General features: G+C 45.6%; 1 protein-coding gene across 1 annotated transcript in view; it reads right to left on the reverse strand.

Annotated features, from left to right (window-relative positions):
- Window positions 1–375: 375 nt before the first annotated feature.
- The window catches only part of LOC142496807 (zinc finger protein 783-like), a 35,242-nt gene continuing 11,374 nt past the window's right edge, over window positions 376–24,243 (reverse strand). Inside the window, exons 2-4 of the mRNA XM_075603760.1 lie at window positions 10,755–10,881; window positions 9,343–9,440; window positions 376–954 (exon numbers count right to left, since the gene is read on the reverse strand). Of these exons, the coding sequence (XP_075459875.1) occupies window positions 856–954; window positions 9,343–9,440; window positions 10,755–10,881 (324 nt within the window). The 3' untranslated portion in view covers window positions 376–855. The remainder of the gene's footprint in view (window positions 955–9,342; window positions 9,441–10,754; window positions 10,882–24,243) is intronic.

The following is a 24,243-nucleotide window of genomic DNA, read 5'->3' on the forward strand; positions in this document are numbered from 1 at the left end:
CCTGCTACTGCACCCACTGATCACCTCTACTGCACCCACTGATCCCCGCTCCCCCTCTACTGCACCCACTGATCCCCTCTCCCTCTACTGCACCCGCTTATCCCGTCTCCCCCTCTACCGCACCCACTGATCCCCTCTCCCCCTCTATTGCACCCACTGATCCCTTCTCCCCCTCTACTGCACCCACTGATCCCCTCTCCCCCTCTACTGCACACTGATCCCCTCCCCCTCTACTGCACCCACTGATCCCCTCTCCCCCTCTACTGCACCCACTGATCCCTTCTCTCCCTCTACTGCACCCGCTGATCCCCTCTCCCCCTCATTTATAAAGAATTCTATCATATTTATGTTATTACAAACAATAAGGAGAAAGCCTTTCTGAAAAAAAAATATTTTTAATAACAAATAAAATAGAAAGTGATAATTTGGATCTGCAAATAAAAAAAATAATGTTGTGGTACTCCGTCAGCACCCCGATCATTACGCCTCCTATTTACTGCATATGGAATCCCCCATTTAAATTATGTGTATTAAACTCCTCCTACACACATTGTAGAAATACAGCTTCTATCCGATGGCATTCCTTTGGTGTGTAACATAGTCTTGTCTCCAACTTTAGCTCACATACAGTACATGTAGACTTGTTCTGTCTTGCAGTGTGTGTGTGTGATTTATATATAGCGTTTTTAAGAGCTGCTTTGTCAGTATTCACTGTACTCCTGTTGTATTCTCGGCGTAGCATTCTCTATTATAAACATACACATACATTGTGCCTATATACTCTATGCAATCTTGATTCCTCTGCTGAATTTCTTGCGCGGTTTCCCTCTTTGTTTGGTTTGATTGGATCCCTTACTAGTTGTTCCCCATGAGGACGCTGTTTATTTGTATCCTCCATTGTACATTCCGGAGAGTGGATTTCTCCTTGGTTAATGTAACGCACAATCTCACAATCTGTTGGAGAAATATACAATGCATAAAGTTATTCATACCTTAAAAGGTTTAACACAAAAACATATGTGAAAGAGTGGTCAATTACAAGCATTTTTTTTAGTCTACCTGAACCAGGGGAGGCCCCTTGATGCTCATCTCAAGCCCTACAGTTCAGAAGAGATGAGGCAGACGTCCATTAGGCAAACTGAAAAATTGAAAATGGCGGGAAGGATCAGGGCTAGTTTGTTCAAGTAGATTTCATCTGTCGGTCGCATTTGCATTTTTTGGGCATGTCAAATGCAATACAAAGAGCACTGCAAATATCTAGGGAACATCAGGAGACCACAGAACAGCTCCAAGGAGCCCCTTAGTTCAGGTAGGATAAAAAGGGGGATTGCTGATTTAAAGTGTTATCTTCGCCCCAAAATATATATCTGTTTTACCTCCTACCCATCCCAGACAAATTGAAAGATGTGAATGATCTCCCCCCCCCCCCCCCAAAAAAAAAAAGTCTCAGATACAGGAACAAAAACGAAATAAGCATTATTCTTAGATCTTACAGGGGTGGAGTCTTACAGTATCACGTCCATGTATCTGGTCATACTTCGGAGCCACACAAATAAGCCAGCTATCCCTTTGGCACCTAGAACCAGGTATTACTAAATGGGTAGCACTGAAGCTTCAAAAGTTAAGCCAGAAGATTTGGATGTATTGCTTTGGCTCCCCAAAGAAAGCAGATATGCCTCACCTCGGTCCAATCCAATAAAATCGACCACTCTTTAAAGTATAGGAGTCAGTACAATGTAAACTTACAATACAAAAGTGAAGAGGTTAAAGTGCAAATTTCACTTTTTCAATTAAAGTACTATTCAACCCACCCAATGAAATGAATGTAATAAGACTAATATACGTCACAACATAAACCATAGGGGATAGTGCAGCTCGAGATGAAAAAAATACCTTTCCAATCATCTTTAGAATTGTTCGGTACGGGATACGGCATGCAAATACTCCCAGGTAAATGCAAAAACAGAAAGGGGGAAAAATAGTGCAACACAGCAAAAAGCTGAAAAATATAGAGGTAGAAAAAGCCCAAATCATTGCACTCCCGTGATATGTATTAAAATAAGGCGATGAGGAGGTTAAACACCTTAAGGTGGTGATTGAAACCTCAGTAATGCAGATGTAGGGTGGGGGTCAGAAATCCAGTGTAATATTAGACCTCAGATCCTCCGCTCATAAAAATAGAGAAAAACAGACCATAGAACAGATACAGTATGCAATTTACTATATCACTATATCTCCCCCTGAGGAAGCTCCAACGGGATGAAACGCGTAGGGCAGTGGAGCAGGACCAGATTACCAAGCAAAGCACAAGCTGCAGGATCCCCACCCCCACCCACCTCACACCCGATTCCTCAGTTTCCTGGTGACAGCGACACTTCCGGAAGTGATGTCATTCCCACGGATAGAAGTGAGGCTGGTGTGCACCATCTGTGTCTGTTCCTGAACCCAGGGTGATATTAATGCTTAGGACCGAGCGCCCTTTGTGAGTGCATTGTCATGTGATTTACTAAAACAAATGAAAAGGAATATGACAATGCACTCACGAAGGGCGCTCGGTCCTAAGCATTAATATCACCCTGGGTTCAGGAACAGACACAGATGGTGCACACCAGCCTCACTTCTATCCGTGGGAATGACATCACTTCCGGAAGTGTCGCTGTCACCAGGAAACTGAGGAATCGGGAGTGAGGGGGTGGTGGAGATCCTGCAGCTTGTGCTTTGCTTGGTAATCTGGTCCTGCTCCACTGCCCTACGCGTTTCATCCCGTTGGAGCTTCCTCAGGGGGAAATATAGTGATATAGTAAATTGCATATCTGTTCTATGGTCTGTTTTTCTCTATTTTTATGAGCGGAGGATCTGAGGTCTAATATTACACTGGATCTCCGACTCCCCTCCCCCCCCCCACACACTTCTCTACATTTGCATTAAAGAGGTTCCAGTCACTCCCTTAAGAGGCTTAACCTCTTCATCGCCTAATTTTAATACATATCATGCGAGTGTGATGATTTTGGCTTTTTCTACCTCTATATTTTGAAGCTTTCTGCTGTGTTGCACTATTTTCTTCACCTATTTTTACATATACAGTACCTGGGAGTATTTGCGCTCTGTACCTTACCCACAATACAAACAGAACTCCTATTAACTGTGCTTTTTTTTGCCCTGGGTTTTAATAGCACATTTCATGTGGTGGAAACATTGAGGTCTGAAGGGAGCAAAATATTAAGGAAACGTAATGAAAGATATATCATTTGAGTTCTTTAGATGTTTGCAATGAAGACTACATGGGGGGTGGGGAGAGCCGGGACAAGTGTCCCGGGCCCGGTGGCGGCGTGGGAGAGAGGCAGGCCCGGCAGAAGGCGCAGCAGGGGAGAGAGACTTGCAACAGCTAGGGACAGTCTGGGCCCGGCTGCAACCAGCGACCTGAGACGATCCCCAAGTGTATAGTGTATATTGTATGTATTTGGGGATGGGGGTGGTATTGTATGTATTTGGGGATGGGGGTGGTATTGTATGTATTTGGGGATGGGGTGGTATTGTATGTATTTGGGGATGGGGGTGGTAGTGTTGTATGTATTTGGGGATGGGGGTGGTATTGTATGTATTTGGGGATGGGGGTGGTAGTGTTGTATGTATTTGGGGATGGGGGTGGTATTGTATGTATTTGGGGATGGGGGTGGTATTGTATGTATTTGGGGATGGGGGTGGTATTGTATGTATTTGGGGATGGGGGTGGTAGTGTATGTATTTGGGGATGGGGTGGTATTGTATGTATTTGGGGATGGGGTGGTATTGTATGTATTTGGGGGTGGGGGTGGTATTGTATGTATTTGGGGATGGGGGTGGTATTGTATGTATTTGGGGATGGGGGTGGTAGTGTTGTATGTATTTGGGGATGGGGGTGGTATTGTATGTATTTGGGGATGGGGGTGGTATTGTATGTATTTGGGGATGGGGGTGGTATTGTATGTATTTGGGGATGGGGGTGGTATTGTATGTATTTGGGGATGGGGGTGGTATTGTATGTATTTGGGGATGGGGGTGGTATTGTATGTATTTGGGGATGGGGGTGGTATTGTATGTATTTGGGGATGGGGGTGGTATTGTATGTATTTGGGGATGGGGGTGGTATTGTATGTATTTAGGGATGGGGGTGGTATTGTATGTATTTGGGGATGGGGGTGGTATTGTATGTATTTGGGGATGGGGTGGTATTGTATGTATTTGGGGATGGGGGTGGTATTGTATGTATTTGGGGATGGGGGTGGTAGTGTTGTATGTATTTGGGGATGGGGGTGGTATTGTATGTATTTGGGGATGGGGGTGGTATTGTATGTATTTGGGGATGGGGGTGGTAGTGTTGTATGTATTTGGGGATGGGGGTGGTAGTGTTGTATGTATTTGGGGATGGGGGTGGGATTGTATGTATTTGGGGATGGGGTGGTAGTGTTTTATGTATTTGGGGATGGGGTGGTAGTGTTGTATGTATTTGGGGATGGGGTGGTATTGTATGTATTTGGGGATGAGGGGTGGTATTGTATGTATTTGGGGATGAGGGTGGTATTGTATGTATTTGGGTATTCGGGGATGGGGGTGGTATTGTATGTATTTGGGGATGAGGGGGTAGTGTTGTATGTATTTGGGGATGGGGTGGTAGTGTTGTATGTATTTGGGGATGGGGGTGGTATTGTATGTATTTGGGGATGAGGGGTGGTATTGTATGTATTTGGGGATGAGGGTGGTGTTGTATGTATTTGGGGATGAGGGTGGTATTGTATGTATTTGGGTATTTGGGGATGAGGGGGTAGTGTTGTATGTATTTGGGGCTCAGATGGTAGTGTTGAATTTGTGGATGGGGCGGTTGTGGTGTATGTATTTGGGGATGAGGGGTAGTGTGGTGTGGGGGGGATTATTGTGTGTGGGGGGGGGATTATTGTGTGACTACTTGGGGGAATTGTGTTTGTGTGGCCAGGGATGAAGCAGGGAATGAGTGTGAGTAGGGGGGGGGGGGGAATAGAGGTTGTTGGAATGAGTGAGATGGGGGTATTTGAGTGAATGAAGGGATGAGCGTGTGAGAGGAGAGAGGAAGAGAGCAGTGGGGGAAATGAGTGAGAGAGGGGGTAGCAGAGAAATACATGGGAGGGGTTTAGCGAGGTGGTGTTAAAGGCTGTGGGGCCAGTCGACACCGGGGGAGGGGAGGCAGTTGAAATTCTAGTCCTGGGCTCCTGTTCGAATCCCCTACGTATGTCCTGCTTTTTTTTTTTTTATGTTTCAACTTAGTGTTAACAAATCATGATTTTACAAATCTGTAGCTTGAACTTATCATGGTAAACTTCAGACTGCACTCCTCCTGGGCAATAAATATTTCCAACTCTTATATATCGCCTGAACGGAGCATCAGATTAAAAAAAATAAACACAGCTTTGGAAATGGCGAGAACAGATCAATTAGACCAAGTAAAACCGAAATGCACAGACTGCTCCTTCAATACAGTAATCAATTAAAATAATGATAACTTTTTAGAGGTGACTTTATCCCTGACCGCTTAAATAGGATATACAAATATCCATCACCACTTTATTTCAGAGGATGCAATCCAGTAGGCACTATATGTTACACATGTGATGGCAATGTCACCAAATTTTCAAATTGTGGTACCAAATTTATTCTATGATCAACCAGGTACTCGGTGCATCATTAAACCCAGAACCAAAGACAGCCAGGGAGATGGGCCAAATCCGAGCATCCCCAAGATAGCTTATCTAGGCACATAATCTAACTAGTTTCATTATTAAGACACTCCAAAAAGGTATCGAAGTCTGGAACCCCTGGTCTAAGCAGATGGTAGATCCACATTTTAAAGGAGGACGTATATACAATATACAGTAGTAATTAAGCCGAGTGCTTCTATCTGATGGCCTGGCAATGCTGTGAAGTAGCGCCGCCAACAAAGGAAGAGAGACGGGCCTGGAGGCTCCGTGGGGGCCCAGACGGCCTATACCAGAAGTTGGGCCCGACTTCGGTGATCAGCCCCCCTGATGGGCCCTCTGCTGTTGGGTCCATTCTCATAGGTACTGATGGCCTGTACCCAGACCCCCACCCAACCATCAAGAACCCACCTCCCTAACCTGGGGTCATAGGTCAACACTCTGTCCTGGGCCCAATAAAAGTGGTTGGGGGTCTGCTTGAAAGTATACTAAACATGCTATCCCATAAAGGATCTGGCCGTTAATAAAAAGCTAATCATTCTTATAAACTTTACATGTCCACTATAATTTTTCCTAGATTAGTTCTTCTGTATTTTTATTTTCATTCCTTCCTTTGCTGATTTTTATTCCAGTTTGTTAAACATAATATTTATACAATTTTTTTTTTTGTAATTGATCTGGTATGTGCTCCCCTTCCCTGTGTTCTTTTCCTTGAATGATATCAAAATTGAAAATTAAAATACATACAAAAAAAACCCCATATAATTAAATGTAAAGCCCATTTACAGATCAAAAATATGTTTCTTTACCCTTTACTTATATAACACTTTTATAACTCTCTCCAAATTAGTGCAGCATTCTTATCTTAATTATCTTATCTTTATTGTATTGTTCGTGCCACGAAAAGGGAGGACGAGGAAGATGAAGATGAAGGTGAATGAAGATCCTGGCAGGGGTAAGCACAGCTTTTATTTCCTACAGGGTTGCTGGCTAATGTTTTATTTTTAACGGGCAAATGCGCTATTATCCCGATATGGATAATAGGCCTTTTGTATTGTATTGTATGTCTTTATTTATATAGCGCCATAAATGTACATAGCGTTTCACAGTAGTAATACATATCATATAAATAACAAATAATATAAATAACAGATCATGGGAATAAGTGCTTCAGACATACTGTAAAAGTAACATTAAGGAAGGAGTCCCTGCTCCGAGGAGCTTACAATCTAATTGGTAGGTAGGGAGAACGTACAGAGACAGTAGGAGGGAATACTAGTAAGTGCGTCTGCAGGGGGCCAAGCTTTATGTGTCATGTGTCCATGATTATCCAGTGCGACTCAAATGCTTCTTTAAGCAGATGTGTCTTAAGGTGGGTCTTAAAGGTGGATAGCGAGGGGGCTAGTCGGGTATTGAGGGGAAGGGCATTCCAGAGGTGTGGGGCAGAAAGTGAGAAAGGTTTAAGGCGGGAGAGAGCTTTAGATACAAAGGGGGTAGAAAGAAGACATCCTTGAGAAGAACGCAAGAGTCGGGATGATGCATAGCGAGAAATTAGGGCTGAGATGTAAGGAGGGGCAGAAGAATGTAAAGCTTTAAAAGTGAGCAGGAGAATTGAGTGTGAGATACGTGATTTAATCGGAAGCCAGGAGAGGGATTTCAGGAGGGGAGATGCGGAGACAGATTTAGGAAAGAGTAGAGTGATTCTGGCAGCAGCGTTTAGGATAGATTGTAGGGGAGACAGGTGAGAGGTAGGAAGGCCGGAAAGCAGGAGGTTGCAGTAATCGAGACGTGAGAGAATGAGGGCCTGAGACAGAGTTTTAGCAGTTGAGTAACAGAGGAAAGGGCGTATCTTTGTGATATTGCGGAGGAAAAAGCGACAAGTTTTAGAAACGTTTTGAATATGAGAGGAGAATGAGAGTGAGGAATCAAGTGTAACCCTTAGGCAGCGTGCGTGGGCTACTGGGTGAATGATCGTATTTCCAATAGCAATGTGGTAGGAGGTAGTAGGGTCAGGTTTGGGAGGAAGTATAAGGAGCTCTGTTTTTGCCATGTTAAGTTTCAGTCGGCGGATGGCCATCCAGGATGATATTCCAGAGAGGCATTCAGAAACTTTGGTCTGTATAGCAGGTGTAAGGTCAGGTGTTGAGAGGTAAATTTGTGTGTCGTCAGTATAAAAGTGATATTTAAACCCAAAAGATGTGATTAGGTCACCTAGACAGAGTGTGTAGAGAGAAAAGAGAAGGGGTCCCAGGACAGAGCCCTGGGGTACCCCCACAGAGAGATCAATAGAGGAGGAGGAGGTTAGCAAAAGAGACACTGAAGGTACGATGGGAGAGGTAAGAGGAGATCCAGGATAAAGCTTTGTTCCGAATACCAAAAGTATAGAGAATGTGAAGGAGAAGAGGGTGGTCCACGGTGTCGAATGCTGCAGAGAGGTCGAGTAATATGAGCAGAGTGTAATGACCTCTGTCTTTGGAAGCGTGGAGGTCGTCAGTTATTTTAGTGAGGGTTGTTTCAGTAGAGTGAGCAGTGCGGAAGCCAGATTGTAGAGGGTCTAGGACAGAATAGGTGTTGAGAAAGTTTAGCAATCGAGAGAATACAAGACGTTCAAGGAGTTTGGAGGCAAAAGGCAGGAGGGAGACAGGTCGATAGTTAGAAGGACAGGTAGGGTCAAGCTTGCTGTTTTTGAGTAATGGTATGACTGTTGCATGCTTGAAGGATGATGGAACGGTACCAGAGTAGAGGGAAGAGTTAAAGATCTGTGTGAGCATAGGGATTATAAAAGCAGCAAGAGGTTTGCTCATAACAGTTTGTTTTTTGGGGGGGGTTATTGTATGGCCATTGCTTGCCAATGTGGCTGTGACCCGTTGAGGGCATAGATTATAACAGTGACAATCAATGGATTAAATGGCTAAGGTATTTTATTATAGTAATGTATTTTATTGTATTGCACTGTATTGATTATTTGAATGGGCAAAAGTGCTATTAGCCATCATTGTGTGGATTGTATTGATGCACATATTAAAAGGGATTTTTTTTAAAAAGAAAAACAGCAGCTTGGACTGCTGCTTTAAACTGTTTTATTTATCTGTATGGCTGAGCCCAAGCTGCCGAAGACCGCGTGGAGGCGTCCGTGCGCGGCGCGATCACATTGCCTTAAGATATTGATCGTGCCCACAGACCGCGCGGGCGACAGCAGCAGGGTGCGCGCGTTGCACGAGGAATCAGTTGAAACGGATCTCTCGCCGCGACGGGCAGGTCACGTGAGCGGTTCGGCCAATGAGGGCGAACCAGCTCCATAACGTCACAGACACACCCCCTAGACACGCGCCCCCCCACCCCCGATGGCGCACCATGTCCAATAAAACGCACCCGCTTCACGAGGGTGACGTCAGTGACATTAGATACAGATTGAAAATCACGCCAAAGCTTTTGTTTATTGTGGAAATGTTGTTACTCTGATTAGTTTTGAAGGTGTTAAATAGCTCCATCTTTTCGCTTAAACGTGTCACTGTCCCTTGTTCACTTTTGTCCTAGGAGCGGCTGCCCCTTTAAGTAGGCAGTCAAGTGGCCCTTATTCTTTATCTGATCAGACCATTGGTGGTTGTGATTCTCACTCACCTGTGCAGGTACTTACAGAGTTATCCACTATCTTAGTGTTCCGATGACACCTTATACATGGCTCCTCTCCTTGCTCAATGACCGATATAATCACAGGCTTCATATTGACCCAGCCTGTTCATACAGTAAACAATAGAGCTATTAGTTGTTTTACGGTGTTACAGTGTGCACTATACTAGGTCAGAAATACGAACGTTATTTGATTATTGAAAAGCGCATTAACAATGCACATTTTGCTTTTCAAAGCAGCGGTTAAAGCTCAAAAACCATTAAAAAAAAAAATAATAAAAAAAAAAATAATAAAAAAAAAAATAATAAAAAAAAAAATGCATTTATCTCACCACAAATTGTAAGCCTGCAACAATACTAAACATAAACCGCAATAACAGACCCTACATAGATACCTCCAGTGTTCTTCAATATTTTATGAATGTTTTTATTCTTTATTACGCAGGTACAAAATTGGAGAAAAGAGCAAAAATATTTTGACAATGGTACCATTGTAACAATTCAGTGATGTAGACTCTTCTCTGCATCTTTCAAAGTTCTAGCACCTGCATTTGTCCTAAAGAAGAACAGATTTGTTGTAGATTGTGGTACTTGCAATATACCAATATGAGAATTCTTTACAGACATTATAGGGTCTCCTAAACAGACATTATAGGGTCTCCTAATTATGTGCATTATACAAATCTCTGTACTCATCTAAGGCTGAAATTATAGTAGGTCCATGATGGGAAATTATAGTAGGTGCATGATGGGAAATTATAGTAGTTGCATGATGGGAAATTATAGTAGTTGCATGATGGAGTGCCTTGAGTCACACGTGCCTATCGCTCGAGCGATCCCCTGCTTGAGGTTTAAGGCGATGGGGAAGCGATGGGAAGGCGTGGCGGACGGGTTACAAGGCTGGTTCTCCCTCATTGGCTGAACCGCTCACGTGATGCAGCTGCCGCGCAAAAAAAATACAAATTCGTTTGTAGCTTGAAAATTCTGCCGCTGGCGCTCTGCATCGCGCAGGCACGCACTATGGCCGCCCTTATTGACTTCCACAGATGTGTTTTTACGGAGCGAGATGGCACGCGTGCCATCATGGTTACTATAAACGCAGCCTTAGATGAACTCTCAAGTTAGTATCATAACATAATAGAGATCTACACTCCATATTATTCAGTGTAACTCATATAAGAACAATTGTGTGTTATATAAGCGCTATAACAAAGCAAACCATTCTAAACTTTTACTTTCACCCGAATGTGCTCCTCATATATAATTCTAATTCAGCTCTTACACTAGATGTCATGATAAATTATGTGGGGGTTTTTTAAATGAGTTTAACAAATGATACAAGCCATGGTGTCATCAGTAATTACTTCCACTTTTTTCTCACAAAACTAATATGTCTGAATTAAATAAATCCTCCCTTACCCAGTGAGTGGAGAGTTTGGTAATTCTCAGTCATCACATTCTTGTAAAGCTCCTTCTGTCCTTCTTCTAAATATTCCCACTCCTCCTGGGAGAAATAGACAGCAACTTCATCAAATGTTATCAGCATCTAGAACAAAGAATTCTCCACTCAATCTCCTCGTAATCAGGACGGAAGTAATATAATCAATGCGAACATTCGATTTGCGGTGCAACATTTGAGGGCAGTTTTTACCATGAAAAATGTGGCCGAATGATCATCAAACCGCCGTCGTTTTCACTCCTCCCGTTTTCTGCAAATGCCGTAATCCGCCCAGAAATTTCTACACTTTTGATCAATTTTTGTATTTTTAGACATTCGTTTCGATAGTGTGAATGCGCAAACCCCTCCCTCTTTCTCACTGTTATTGTTCAGCTTGAGATGGATGGGAACAAGGTGTGGTCAGCTGCTGCGTGGGTTGGCAGGTGGAGACTTTTGGGAGTAGGGATAGGCAGGCACAGGAGGTGATCGGTAGGGACAGCACAGGAGATTTTACACCATGTCGTTCCTGTTCAGCCTGCCCTTATATGCAGGCCAGTGTGGAATTTTTTGATTCTAAATGACTTACAAGGTTTGAAATCAGACCTAGATTGAATTTTAAATCAAAGGCGGTAATATACTACCTTATGTGCTCATGCCCAATGGTTTACATTGGTATGACCACGAGAGAGTTGAGATTCCGCGTGTTAGAGAACGTACGTAACATCAAAAACAGTGATCGTGAATCAGTGTGGTCGTAAACTAACTACAGTAGCAAGACACTTTAGAGCTAAACATAACTTGGATGTTAGCATAGTAAGGGTCTTTGCTATCGACCAGGTGTCTTTGGGCATTAGAGGTAGCGACCTGGAACGTTTACTCTTGCAACACGAGTGTCGCTGGATTGTCAAATTGGGGACCTTGCTACCCTCAGGTATGAATGAGTACATGGGGTTTGCAATGTTCCTATGACGGTCCAGTGCACTCATTTGATATGTAATATCTGATTTATTGTATCTTTTATTTTATAGCTTTTATTTTACTTATCTTATCTCTTTTGGGCATTTAGAGTTCATAGTATGCATTGTTTATGCACTCCCGCTTTTTCATTTCTTTTTAATCCATTTTATTTTACTTATTTTTCTTTTATTTTTGATTGTAATTATTTTTATAAGAGTTATAAATTTCCTTTGTATCATGTGTCCTTTTTTCCACATTGACCTGCATGTATATTAGTATGGGCAGTACTAGTTTTTTTTTACTAGTCTTCATGTCTGTTCAGCCTTTGTGAGAATATGAAACATTTTATTATAGGGAGATTACTCTCTCCTTTAAGACAATCAGACATTTTTTCTCTCAATACTTGGCTTTTTGGCTCTTATGTATAGCTTTTCTGGCACGTTAAATCTCTTCATGTTAGAACTGCTTTTCTTCTGTGTTTTAGATACCTCTTCCCTATATTACTCATGTCTGCCTTCATTTCAGACCTGCTCCGGTTACCCCTTCCATCAAGGAGGAGCCATGACGTAATTTCATCAGCTGCGGTGTTTCCGGCTGGCTCACTCATCAGATTATGTCCACGTCACATGAATTCCAACTATATATACGGCTCTACTTAGCCATTACGTTAAGCCCCCGGACGAAGCAGGTGGTGAAACGTGTGCGTCGGGGCTCCTTTGTCTTGGATCCGGCAGTGCCCCTGGCTGTCTCACTCTTTTCTGCTGCAGTTTTGAATTTGACGCCTGCATCGCTCACGGAGCATGCGCATCGCGGCGATCTGATTACTCTGATCAGACTCCCTTCACATGCAAACATACAGCTTCCTGTTTGTCTTTCCTTGGACCAGTGCTAAGTACAATTTGGCTGTGTGTTTTTCTTTGTCTATAGCTCTGCTGCTACACTGTGTGTGTATTTCAACCTGTGTATGATTTCATTCATGTATGCTTTTGCTATGACTCCAACATGCCACTGATTTATGAGTTGCTATACTCAGTACTTTTTGACCGGCCGGTCCTAGTGTTTAGAGGCTATTTATCTGCCTCCACACTACAGGTTCTGTATATGTACTAATTCATTGGGTATTTCTGTTTGTACACGCTTAGCTATTTGTATTGTATTGTATGTCTTTATTTAAATAGCGCCATTAATATACATAGCGCTTCACAGTAGTAATACATGTGGTAATCGAATAAATAACAGATAATATAAATAACAGATCATGGGAATAAGTGCTTTAGACAAACATAACATTAAGGAAGAGGAGTCCTTGCCCCGAGGAGCTTACAATCTAATTGGTAGGTAGGGAGAACGTACAGAGACAGGAGGAGGGAGTTCTGGTAAGTGCGTCTGCAGGGGGCCAAGCTTTATGTATCATGTGCTTTAGATAAAAAGGGGATAGAAAGAAGACATCCTTGAGCAGAACGCAAGAGTCGGGATGGTGCATAGCGAGAAATTAGGGGTGAGATGTAAGGAGGGGCAGAAGAGTGTAAAGCTTTAAAAGTGAGGAGAAGAATGGAGTGTGAGATGCGGGATTTGATTGGAAGCCAGGAGAGGGATTTCAGGAGGGGAGATGCTGAGACAGATCTAGGAAAGAGTAGAGTGATTCTGGCAAAAGCATTTAGGATAGATTGTAGGGGAGACAGGTGAGAGGCAGGAAGGCCGGACAGCAGGAGGTTACAGTAATCAAGACGGGAGAGAATGAGGGCCTGACTCAGAGTTTTAGCAGTCGAGCAACAGAGGAAAGGGCGTATCTTTGTTATATTGCGGAGGAAAAAGCGACAAGTTTTAGAAATGTTTTGAATGTGAGGGGCGAATGTGAGAGAGGAGTCGAGTGTGACCCCTAGGCAGCGTGCTTGGGCTACTGGGTGGATGATCGTAGTTCCAACAGTAATGTGGAAGGAGGTAGTAGGGCCAGGTTTGGGAGGTAGTATGAGGAGCTCTGTTTTAGCCATGTTGAGTTTAAGGCGACGGAGGACCATCCAGGATGATATAGCAGAGAGACATTCAGAAACTTTGGTTTGTACAGTAGGTGTAAGGTCGGGTGTTGAAAAGTATATTTGTGTGTCGTCAGCATAGAGGTGATATTTAAACCCAAAAGATGTTATTAGGTCACCTAGAGAGAGTGTGTACAGAGAAAAGAGAAGAGGTCCCAGGACAGAGCCCTGGGGTACCCCCACAGAGAGATCAATAGAGGAGGAGGAGGTGTTAGCAGAAAAGACACTGAAAGTACGATGGGAGAGGTAGGATGAGATCCAGGATAGAGCTTTGTTCCGAATACCAAGAGTATGGAGAATGTGAAGGAGAAGAGGGTGGTCCACGGTGTCAAATGCTGCAGAGAGGTCGAGTAATATAAGCAGAGTGTAATGACCTCTGTCTTTGGCAGCATGGAGGTCGTCAGTTATTTTAGTGAGGGCTGTTTCCGTGGAGTGAGCAGTGCGGAAGCCAGATTGTAGAGGGTCTAGGAGAGAATAGGTGTTGAGAAAATGGAGCAAGCGAGAGAATACAAGACGTTCAAGGAGTTTAGAGGCAAAAGGCAGGAGGGTGACAGGTTGATAGTTAGAAAGACAGGTAGGGTCAAGCTTGCTGTTTTGAGTAATGGTATGACTGTTGCATGTTTGAAGGAGGATGGAAAGGTTCCAGAGCAGAGGGAGGAGTTAAAAATGTGTGTGAGCGTAGGGATTATAGTAGGAGCAAGAGGTTTTAGGAGATGGGAGGGAATGGGGTCAAGAGGGCAAATGGTAGAGGGAGAAGAGGAGATCAACAGCGACACATCCTCCTCTGAGACAGTGGAAAAAGAGTCAAGGAAGGCAGGAGGAGAGTTAGGAAGAGGTGTAGGATGGGAAGAATAAACAGAGGGGATGTTCTGACGTATGGATTCCACCTTTTCCTTAAAATAGTCAGCAAAGTCCTGAGCGGAGATGGAGGAAGGAGAGGCAGCTGAGGGTGGTTTGAGTAGAGTATCAAAGACAGAGAACAGTCGGCGTGGGTTAGACTTGTGCATGTTGATTAGTGCAGAAAAGTAGGCTTGTTTAGCTTGCGAGAGGGCAGAGTTGAAACAGGATAGCATAAATTTGTAGTGAAGGAAGTCTGCGAGAGTGTGAGACTTCCTCCAGAGGCGTTCAGAGGAACGAGTGGAGGAACGCAGCATGCGTGTGTGGGAATTTAGCCAGGGTCTAGGGTTAGAAGGGTGAGTGCGGCAGAGAGAAAGTGGGGCATGTAGATCAAGAGAGGAGGACAAGACAGAGTTGTAGTTCCTGACCAGGTTGTCGGGGTCTGTAGCAGAGCTGAGAGAGGAGAGGGAGGAGCGTAAAGTGGACTCAAAGTCAGGTAAGTGAATAGAGCGCAGGTTTCTGCAGAACCGGGTGTAGATGGAGGTGGAGAAGGGGAGAAGCGAGATAGAGAGAATGAGATGAGATGGTCAGAGAGAGGAAAAGGGGAAATGGAGAAATCAGAGAGAGAGAAGTTCTTAGTGAAAACCAGGTCTAAGTAGTGGTCATCCTTGTGGGTGCTGGCTGCAGTCCACTGTTGAAGGCCAAAAGAAAAGGTTAGAGAAAGAAAGCGGGAAGCCCAAGGGAGAGAGGGGTCATCAATGTGGCAATTGAAGTCCCCAAGGAGAAGAACAGGGGAGTCTGAGGAGAGGAAGAAAGAGAGCCAGGATTCAAAGTGAGAGAGAAAGGCAGAAGGGGGATGAGTAGAGGTAGGTGGGCGATAGATGACCGCCACATGAACAGGGAGAGGAGAGAAAATCTGGACAGTGTGAGCCTCAAAGGAGGGAAAAGCAAGAGAGGGAGGAATAGGAAGGGTTCGGTAACGACAGAGAGAGGAGAGCAGGAGCCCCACGTCTCCACCCCTGCCATCAGTGCGCGGAGTGTGGGAGAAGGAAAGGCCACCGTAGGAGAGGGCAGCTTCCAGAGCAGAGTCAGACTGAGTGAGCCAGGTCTCAGTTATAGCAAAGAGAAGCAGGGAGTGAGAGAGAAAGAAGTCATGCACAGAGAGGAACTTGTTAGAGAGGGAGCGAGCATTCCAAAGGGCACAGGAGAAAGGGAGAGAGGAGGGAGGGTGGCAGGGGATGGGTATGAGGTTGGAGGGGTTGACACCAGGAGTAGAGGTTGCAGTTGGCAGGCGAGGACGAGCGCATGTAGGAATAAGACAGGGACCAGGATTGGGAGAGATATCCCCAGAAGCAAGGAGGAGAAGCATGGATAGAAAGAGGATGTGTGAGGATGATTTGTAAGGGTGTTTTTTAGTGCAGGGGATATAGCTGTGTGGTGTCAGAGGACGCAGGTAAGAAAGGAGTTCATGTGAACTGAGAAGTGGTGAAGGAAGGAGAGATGGAGATATATGAATAGAGTTTGAGACATTCTGAGGCTGGTAAAAAGAAGTGCATAATTTGAGAAGAAGTGAAGTCACAGCAAATATAAATGGTAAAGGCAGCATCACAGCAGTAATGATGCAGTCTGGAATTGATGATATCCTCCTTTCCAGCGTAGTTCAAATGCAGGAATTAGGGCCAGATGGGGTGTCCACTTCTTCCTCACTTCCTTTTAAACTTCAGTTGTTCAATAGTCATGCCACTTATAATGGGCCACTTGGATATGGGCTGCAAGCAGACTAGCTGTTCTGACTGGGTCATGGTTTATTCAGCTCAGGCATGCAATGGCTTTAATCTATTATTTACCAGCTCTGACTTTATATTGCTGTTTCAACTGTGTAGCTTAGTTTTTTTTATCAGTGTTCTAAGATTAGACCGTCCTGGGGACACTGTGGATCCTTTGTATATGTTTTATGTGTCTAAATAAATTTTGATACTTTTGTACGCTAGAGTGCTATTTTGGGATCTTTTTTCTCTTTGTTTTTGTTTTCACACACATACATACATACATACATACTGTATATATATTTAAATTACATTTTATTTTTCTTATGGTCGAGTGGTGGTAGGGGCAAGAGGGGTTCTGCTGGTCCGGCTGTGAGACTGAGGGTTATTTCAAGAGACTCGTTTAGCAGTGCACGTAGAAAAGCAAGAGCAACTGAAGATGTACCAGTTGCCTTTTCTGGTACCAGCAAGAGTAGCAGTAGTGCTGTGGCTGCACCCCCTGTAGTGCTGTGGCTGCACCTCCTGTAGTTATGTGGCTGCACCCCCTGTAGTGCTGTGGCTGCACCCCCTGTAGTTATGTGGCTGCACCCCCTGTAGTGCTGTGGCTGCACCCCCTGTAGTGCTGTGGCTGCACCCCCTGTAGTGCTGTGGCTGCACCCCCTGTAGTGCTGTGGCTGCACCCCCTGTAGTGCTGTGGCTGCACCCCCTGTAGTGCTGTGGCTGCACCCCCTGTAGTTATGTGGCTGCACTCCCTGTAGTGCTGTGGCTGCACCCCCTGTAGTGCTGTGGCTGCACCCCCTGTAGTGCTGTGGCTGCACCTCCTGTAGTTATGTGGCTGCACCCCCTGTAGTGCTGTGGCTGCACCCCCTGTAGTGCTGTGGCTGCACCCCCTGTAGTGCTGTGGCTGCACCCCCTGTAGTGCTGTGGCTGCACCCCCTGTAGTGCTGTGGCTGCACCCCCTGTAGTGCTGTGGCTGCACCCCCTGTAGTGCTGTGGCTGCACCCCCTGTAGTGCTGTGGCTGCACCCCCTGTAGTGCTGTGGCTGCACCTCCTGTAGTTATGTGGCTGCACCCCCTGTAGTGCTGTGGCTGCACCCCCTGTAGTTATGTGGCTGCACTCCCTGTAGTGCTGTGGCTGCACCCCCTGTAGTGCTGTGGCTGCACCCCCTGTAGTGCTGTGGCTGCACCCCCTGTAGTGCTGTGGCTGCACCCCCTGTAGTGCTGTGGCTGCACCCCCTGTAGAGCTGTGGCTGCACCCCCTGTAGTGCTGTGGCTGCACCCCCTGTAGAGCTGTGGCTGCACGCCCTGTAGTGCTGTGGCTGCACCCCCTGTAGTGCTGTGGCTGCACCCCCTGTAGTTATGTGGCTGCACCCCCTGTAGTGCTGTGGCTGCACCCCCTGTAGTTATGTGGCTGCACCCCCTGTAGAGCTGTGGCTGCACCCCCTGTAGTGCTGTGGCTGCACCCCCTGTAGTTATGTGGCTGCACCCCCTGTAGAGCTGTGGCTGCAGCCCCTGTAGTGCTGTGGCTGCACCCCCTGTAGTTATGTGGCTGCACCCCCTGTAGTTATGTGGCTGCACCCCCTGTAGTTATGTGGCTGCACCCCCTGTAGTTATGTGGCTGCACCCCCTGTAGTTATGTGGCTGCACCCCCTGTAGTTATGTGGCTGCACCCCCTGTAGTTCTGTGGCTGCACCCCCTGTAGTGCTGTGGCTGCACCCCCTGTAGTGCTGTGGCTGCACCCCCTGTAGTGCTGTGGCTGCACCCCCTGTAGTGCTGTGGCTGCACCCCCTGTAGTGCTGTGGCTGCACCCCCTGTAGTGCTGTGGCTGCACCCCCTGTAGTGCTGTGGCTGCACCCCCTGTAGTGCTGTGGCTGCACCCCCTGTAGTGCTGTGGCTGCACCTCCTGTAGTTATGTGGCTGCACCCCCTGTAGTGCTGTGGCTGCACCCCCTGTAGTTATGTGGCTGCACTCCCTGTAGTGCTGTGGCTGCACCCCCTGTAGTGCTGTGGCTGCACCCCCTGTAGTGCTGTGGCTGCACCCCCTGTAGTGCTGTGGCTGCACCCCCTGTAGTGCTGTGGCTGCACCCCCTGTAGAGCTGTGGCTGCACCCCCTGTAGTGCTGTGGCTGCACCCCCTGTAGAGCTGTGGCTGCACCCCCTGTAGTGCTGTGGCTGCACCCCCTGTAGTGCTGTGGCTGCACCCCCTGTAGTTATGTGGCTGCACCCCCTGTAGTGCTGTGGCTGCACCCCCTGTAGTTATGTGGCTGCACCCCCTGTAGAGCTGTGGCTGCACCCCCTGTAGTGCTGTGGCTGCACCCCCTGTAGTTATGTGGCTGCACCCCCTGTAGAGCTGTGGCTGCAGCCCCTGTAGTGCTGTGGCTGCACCCCCTGTAGTTATGTGGCTGCACCCCCTGTAGTTATGTGGCTGCACCCCCTGTAGTTATGTGGCTGCACCCCCTGTAGTTATGTGGCTGCACCCCCTGTAGTTATGTGGCTGCACCCCCTGTAGTTCTGTGGCTGCACCCCCTGTAGTGCTGTGGCTGCACCCCCTGTAGTGCTGTGGCTGCACCCCCTGTAGAGCTGTGGCTGCACCCCCTGTAGTGCTGTGGCTGCACCCCCTGTAGTGCTGTGGCTGCAGCCCCTGTAGTGCTGTGGCTGCACCCCCTGTAGTGCTGTGGCTGCACCCCCTGTAGAGCTGTGGCTGCACCCCCTGTAGAGCTGTGGCTGCACCTCCTGTAGTTATGTGGCTGCACCCCCTGTAGTGCTGTGGCTGCACCCCCTGTAGAGCTGTGGCTGCACCCCCTGTAGAGCTGTGGCTGCACCCCCTGTAGTGCTGTGGCTGCACCCCCTGTAGTTATGTGCACACCTCAGGATCCGGCTGCTACTACTGCTGCTGTTCAGCCTGTCTTAGAAGACTAGGGTGTGTCCGAGTTGAGCTTGGGGAAGGAAATAATTCCCCCTCCTTCAACCTCAATCTTTGGAAGTAGTCTTTGAAAAACAGGCACAGATCATAGTGCAACACTGTAGGGTTAAAACAGGTCTACACTAATACACACACTGCACATATAACATAGAGACTCCTAGTGACTATAAAAACTATTTATTAAATAAAAAGAACTATGCCATAAAATGGTTTGGACAAATGAGAACACCGCTGGTCATCCAGATGTGAAAAATCAGAGCCCTACTTACAAGCAGCAAGGCAAATACAGGCAATGCAACAAAGAGTCTTCCGGCTGCTGCTGATGTCTTTGCAGAGATGTGATTCCTGCTGCACCGTGACTCTCGTGCTGACTCTCCCTCCAGGGGTTAACAGGAACAGTGGCAGTGTTGGAGTCCTGCTTGTGGGGCTCACAGCTCTCCTCCACGTGAGGCTGCTCTCCTCACTTCCTCCTCCGGTTACACAGGCTGTCTCAGCGTGCCTGCACGCGAGTGTGCACGTGCCCTTAAAGGGACAGTACAAGCGTCCTGTATGCCAAGAACTAACGGCTGCAATGGGGCTCAAATGTGACCAAGTGTCCCAAAAAGTCCAATACCAAGCTCAAAGTGACTGTGTCACCTGCCCTACGCGTTTCGTGGATGTTACTCCACTTCCTCAGGGGCTACAAAGACTGACACTGAATGACATGTACATATACCCTAACCAATTAAAAATTAATTGCCCAATTAGGATGTATAGCCTGCATGTCATTAATATCAAATCACTATGTCTCTAACAACATAATACACATACAATACATTAAACAACATTAAAAACATTCAGATATCAACTGATAACCATATATCCCAAAATTGAGGCCAGATGTAATATCATAATAGGCATTGATATATACCAAAATGCCAAATTGTGGCCAAAGGATAAACAAACCTGCTTAAGCCACTTACACTGGCGACACACTTTATTCGAGCTTGGCTAGTGCCACGAATTCGGGTATACCCGGGTGTATTGAGGTTTGTGACTGTTTTCTGCCCGAGTACATTGAGTTATTTTCCAAGCAGGGATTGAAGCATTTTATTCCCGCTGGCTGCAATACTGCACAGTATATATATATAAACTGCATTACAATTCATGAATTTATGCCATCTGGTAGACACGCGAATCATTGCAGCCTATTAAATCCTAATCATTATCATTTAACAGATCAGCCGCCCATCAGCCAGGCATGAACCCAGGCTGGGAAGGCAAATGCAACGGGGCTTGTCAGAGGTTAGGAGTGGCGCATTCCAGGTATCTGCCAGGTACATACCGGGTATTTGCTCGAATAAAGTGTGTCGGTGCAGTAGTATGCTACTGCTGGTACAGAGTCAAATAGATAAGGTGTCATCCATTAAGTAATGGTTGCATTTAACTAATGTTTGTTTGAGCCATTTCATCTACCTAAAAAGGAGCCCAATTCAAAATCAATATTGAGCCCATATGGGGATAGAGTCTTAAGTTCATAGATCCAAAAGGCCTCCCTACTATTGATGTGTTGAATGTTATTACCACCTCTCCAATTGGGTGTACACAATTCAATAGGTTGACAGATAAGGCCCTTTGGATTTTTGCCATGATGTACCAAAAAGTGGTGGGACACACTGTGTGATGTTAAACCCTTTTTGATGTTGTAGATATGTTCATATATACGTCTTTGAAACGTACGACCAGTGCGACCCACATATTGCAGGCCACAAGGACACTGCAACATATAAATGACAAACTCTGACTTACATGAAATATGTGACATGATTTTGTAGTTTTTGGCGGTGACATTAGATTTGAATTCTGTGCTACAACAGCTGTACTTACAGGCTATACATTTACTGCATGGTTTAAACCCATTTTTAACCTGATTGATATTCATTTTTATTTCACCTTGGTTTAAAGGGTAACTAGGTGCCAGTTTGTTCCTAAAGTTACCAGCTTTCTTAAAAACAATAGATGGCTGTGGTGTTAGTATCTGTGACAAAGTTGCATATATCCCATATATATATATATATAAGGACAAAGGGGACAGCCAAGGGAAAAAGGAGAAAATTTAAACAACTTACCGTCATTTTCTTTTCCTGGAACCATGGCAGTGGGCACCATTGGGTTAATCCCTTCTCACTCTAGGTAGGACAGGAAGTAGACTTTTGCAGGTAGGCCATATAAGGCCCCTCCCTCTACCTGCACACTAGTCTTACGATTCTTCCATAGCTGAAAATATATAACTGATAGGCATTAGACATACATAGTTACCCTCCCTATGTGCCCACTGCCATGGTTCCAGGAAAAGAAAATTACGGTAAGTTGTTTAAATTTTCTCCTTTCCTGATCACCCTGGCAGTGGGCACCATTGGGACATACCCAAGCAGTGCAATTTTTAGGGAGGGATACATCAGAATAGACAACACCAGTTTAATGTCTTATCAGTTCAACCTTTATTAATACACTTTACACTTTATTTCACTACAGTTTCTAAGACTCTACGCCCAAAGCTTGCGTCAGCTGATGATTGTACGTCTATTCTGTAGTATTTCAAAAATGTATTGAATGAGGACCATACAGCTACTTTGCATATCTGCCCTGGTGTAGCCTGGGCTTTGAATGCCCATGAAGTAGCCATGGCCCTTGTAGAATGGGCCTTCACGTTCAAAGGTTTATCTTGTCCTTTGCTTTCATAAGCTCTTTTGATACAAGACACAATCCACTGTGCAATTGTAGTCTTTGATGCTGCTTGTCCTTTCTTTGGTCCCTCTAGAATGACAAATAATTTGTCAGACTTTCTGATATCTCTCATCCTTTCTAGGTACACCTTAAGACATCTTACCACCTCCAATTTGTGTAACCTTTCCTCTTTCTTATTTTTTTGGTTCTGGACAAAATGACGGGATCACAATCTCCTGATTCATGTGGAACTGTGATACTACCTTTGGCAGGCATTGATGTATCGGTCTAAGAACTGCCTTGTCTTGATGTATGATTAGGAAATGGCTCCTTAGCAGATAGCCTCTGTAGTTCTCCAACTCTCCTTGCCGAGGTGATTGCTATCAGAAACGCCATTTTCCATGACAACCATTTTAGGCCTATGTCCTGTATTGGTTCAAACGGAGCTGCTGTTAATACATCCAAGACTAAAGACAAGTCCCATGTAGGTACTGTGTTCTTAATTTGAGGTTTTAACCTTTTAACTGCTTGAAAGAACCTGATTATCAATCTTTCCATTGCCAGATTTCTTTCCATCAAAGCTGATAGTGCCGACACTTGTACTTTTAATGAGCTGAGACTGAGACCTTTCTCAAATCCTTTATGCAGGAATTCCACAATAGATACAATTCTTGGTGAAAGGAAATTTTCCCTCTCTTTTTCACACCAATCACAAAAGCAAAGCCAGATTCTATGGTATACTTTTGATGTGGAACTTTTCCTTGCTTGTAACAGGGTTTGAATTGTTTTCTCTGAACAACCCTTCAGTCTCAATGTCTCCCGCTCAATCGCCATGCCGTCAAAGCCCATTGTTTGGTATTCGGATGACATATTGGCCCCTGTTGCATCAGGCCTTTTTGATCTGGTATGTGCCATGGTGTATCCACTGCCATATTTACCAGGTGTGTAAACCAAAGCCTTCTTGGCCAGTATGGTGCTATGAATATCACCTCTGCTCTCTCTTCTCTGATTTTCCTGATTGTTTTTGGAATCAGAGGAATTGGAGGGAACAGGTATCCCAATTTGAAGTCCCATTTGAGACTGAGAGCATCTGTAGCTTGTGCGCTTGGGTGAAATTGTCTGGAACAATAGTTCCTTACTTTGCGATTCTGGTGTGTCGCCATCAGATCGATGTCTGGTTGACCCCATCGCTCTACCAGTTCTTGAAATACTCCTGGATTTAACGCCCATTCTCCTGGGTGAATGATATTGCGACTTAGAAAGTCTGCTGTGACATTTTCTAGTCCTGGGATATGTATGGCTGTGATATCCGACAAGTGGCACTCTGCCCAACCGAGTATTTCTGCTGTGAGCTTCATCAGCTTTCTGCTCCTGGTTCCTCCTTGTTTGGCTATATATTTGACCACAGACCTGCTGTCTGATTCTAGCCATTTTGCCTGGAAAACTTCTAGGGCCTTTTGTACTGCTTTTAATTCCAGCAGATTTGATGGTAAGTGGTTTACCTGATTTCCCCAGGTTCCTTGCACCACTTCTTCTCCCATCTGAGCCCCCCAACCTGTCTTGCTCGCATCTGTTGTAATTTTTAACCAGTGCACAGGTTGTAGCGTTTTCCCTTTGACCAGGTTTCGGGTATCTTCCCACCATTTTAACTCTTGTTTTGTTTGTGGGTGTAACAAGATTCTTTGTCTTGTGTCTTTGTGATTCCCGTTCCATTGTTGCAGAAAATTGTTTTGCAGAGGTCTCATATACAACGCTGCCCACTTTGTGACGCTTAATGTTGAAGCGAATTTCCCCAGGAGTCTCATGCATTCTTCTGCAGAAGTCCTGGTAGCTTTTCTGAGCCTCCTTGTTCGTATGTGTTACGCCGGTGCTGCCCGCAGACCAGACCCGTTCCTTTCACTGAGGTGAGGAACGTATAGAAGCACGCACCCGCAGCAAAGGGAGCGTGTCCGGAGTGTGGTGATTTTGGCGTTGCCAGGCCAGGTGTATTTCGCTAGCAATACTTGCCGGTACCGGTGTAGAAATGCCGTTGTCGTTGCCGATAGCCAAGGTCTGGGATTGGAGAATACTGGAAGGTCGTTTGTCCAAGCAGGGGTCTAGAGCCAGAGAGAGACGTCCGCCAAGCCAAGTCGTAACCTGAGTGAATGAGAGAGAAAACGCCAGAGTAGTAATCCAAGTGAAAACTATGTCGAGCAATGAATGATAGGAAGGACTGGCATTTTAAAGTGTGGCTGACCAATCAGAAGTGAAG

This window comes from Ascaphus truei, chromosome 6 (genome assembly GCF_040206685.1).
Source record: "Ascaphus truei isolate aAscTru1 chromosome 6, aAscTru1.hap1, whole genome shotgun sequence".
Lineage (NCBI taxonomy): Eukaryota > Metazoa > Chordata > Amphibia > Anura > Ascaphidae > Ascaphus > Ascaphus truei.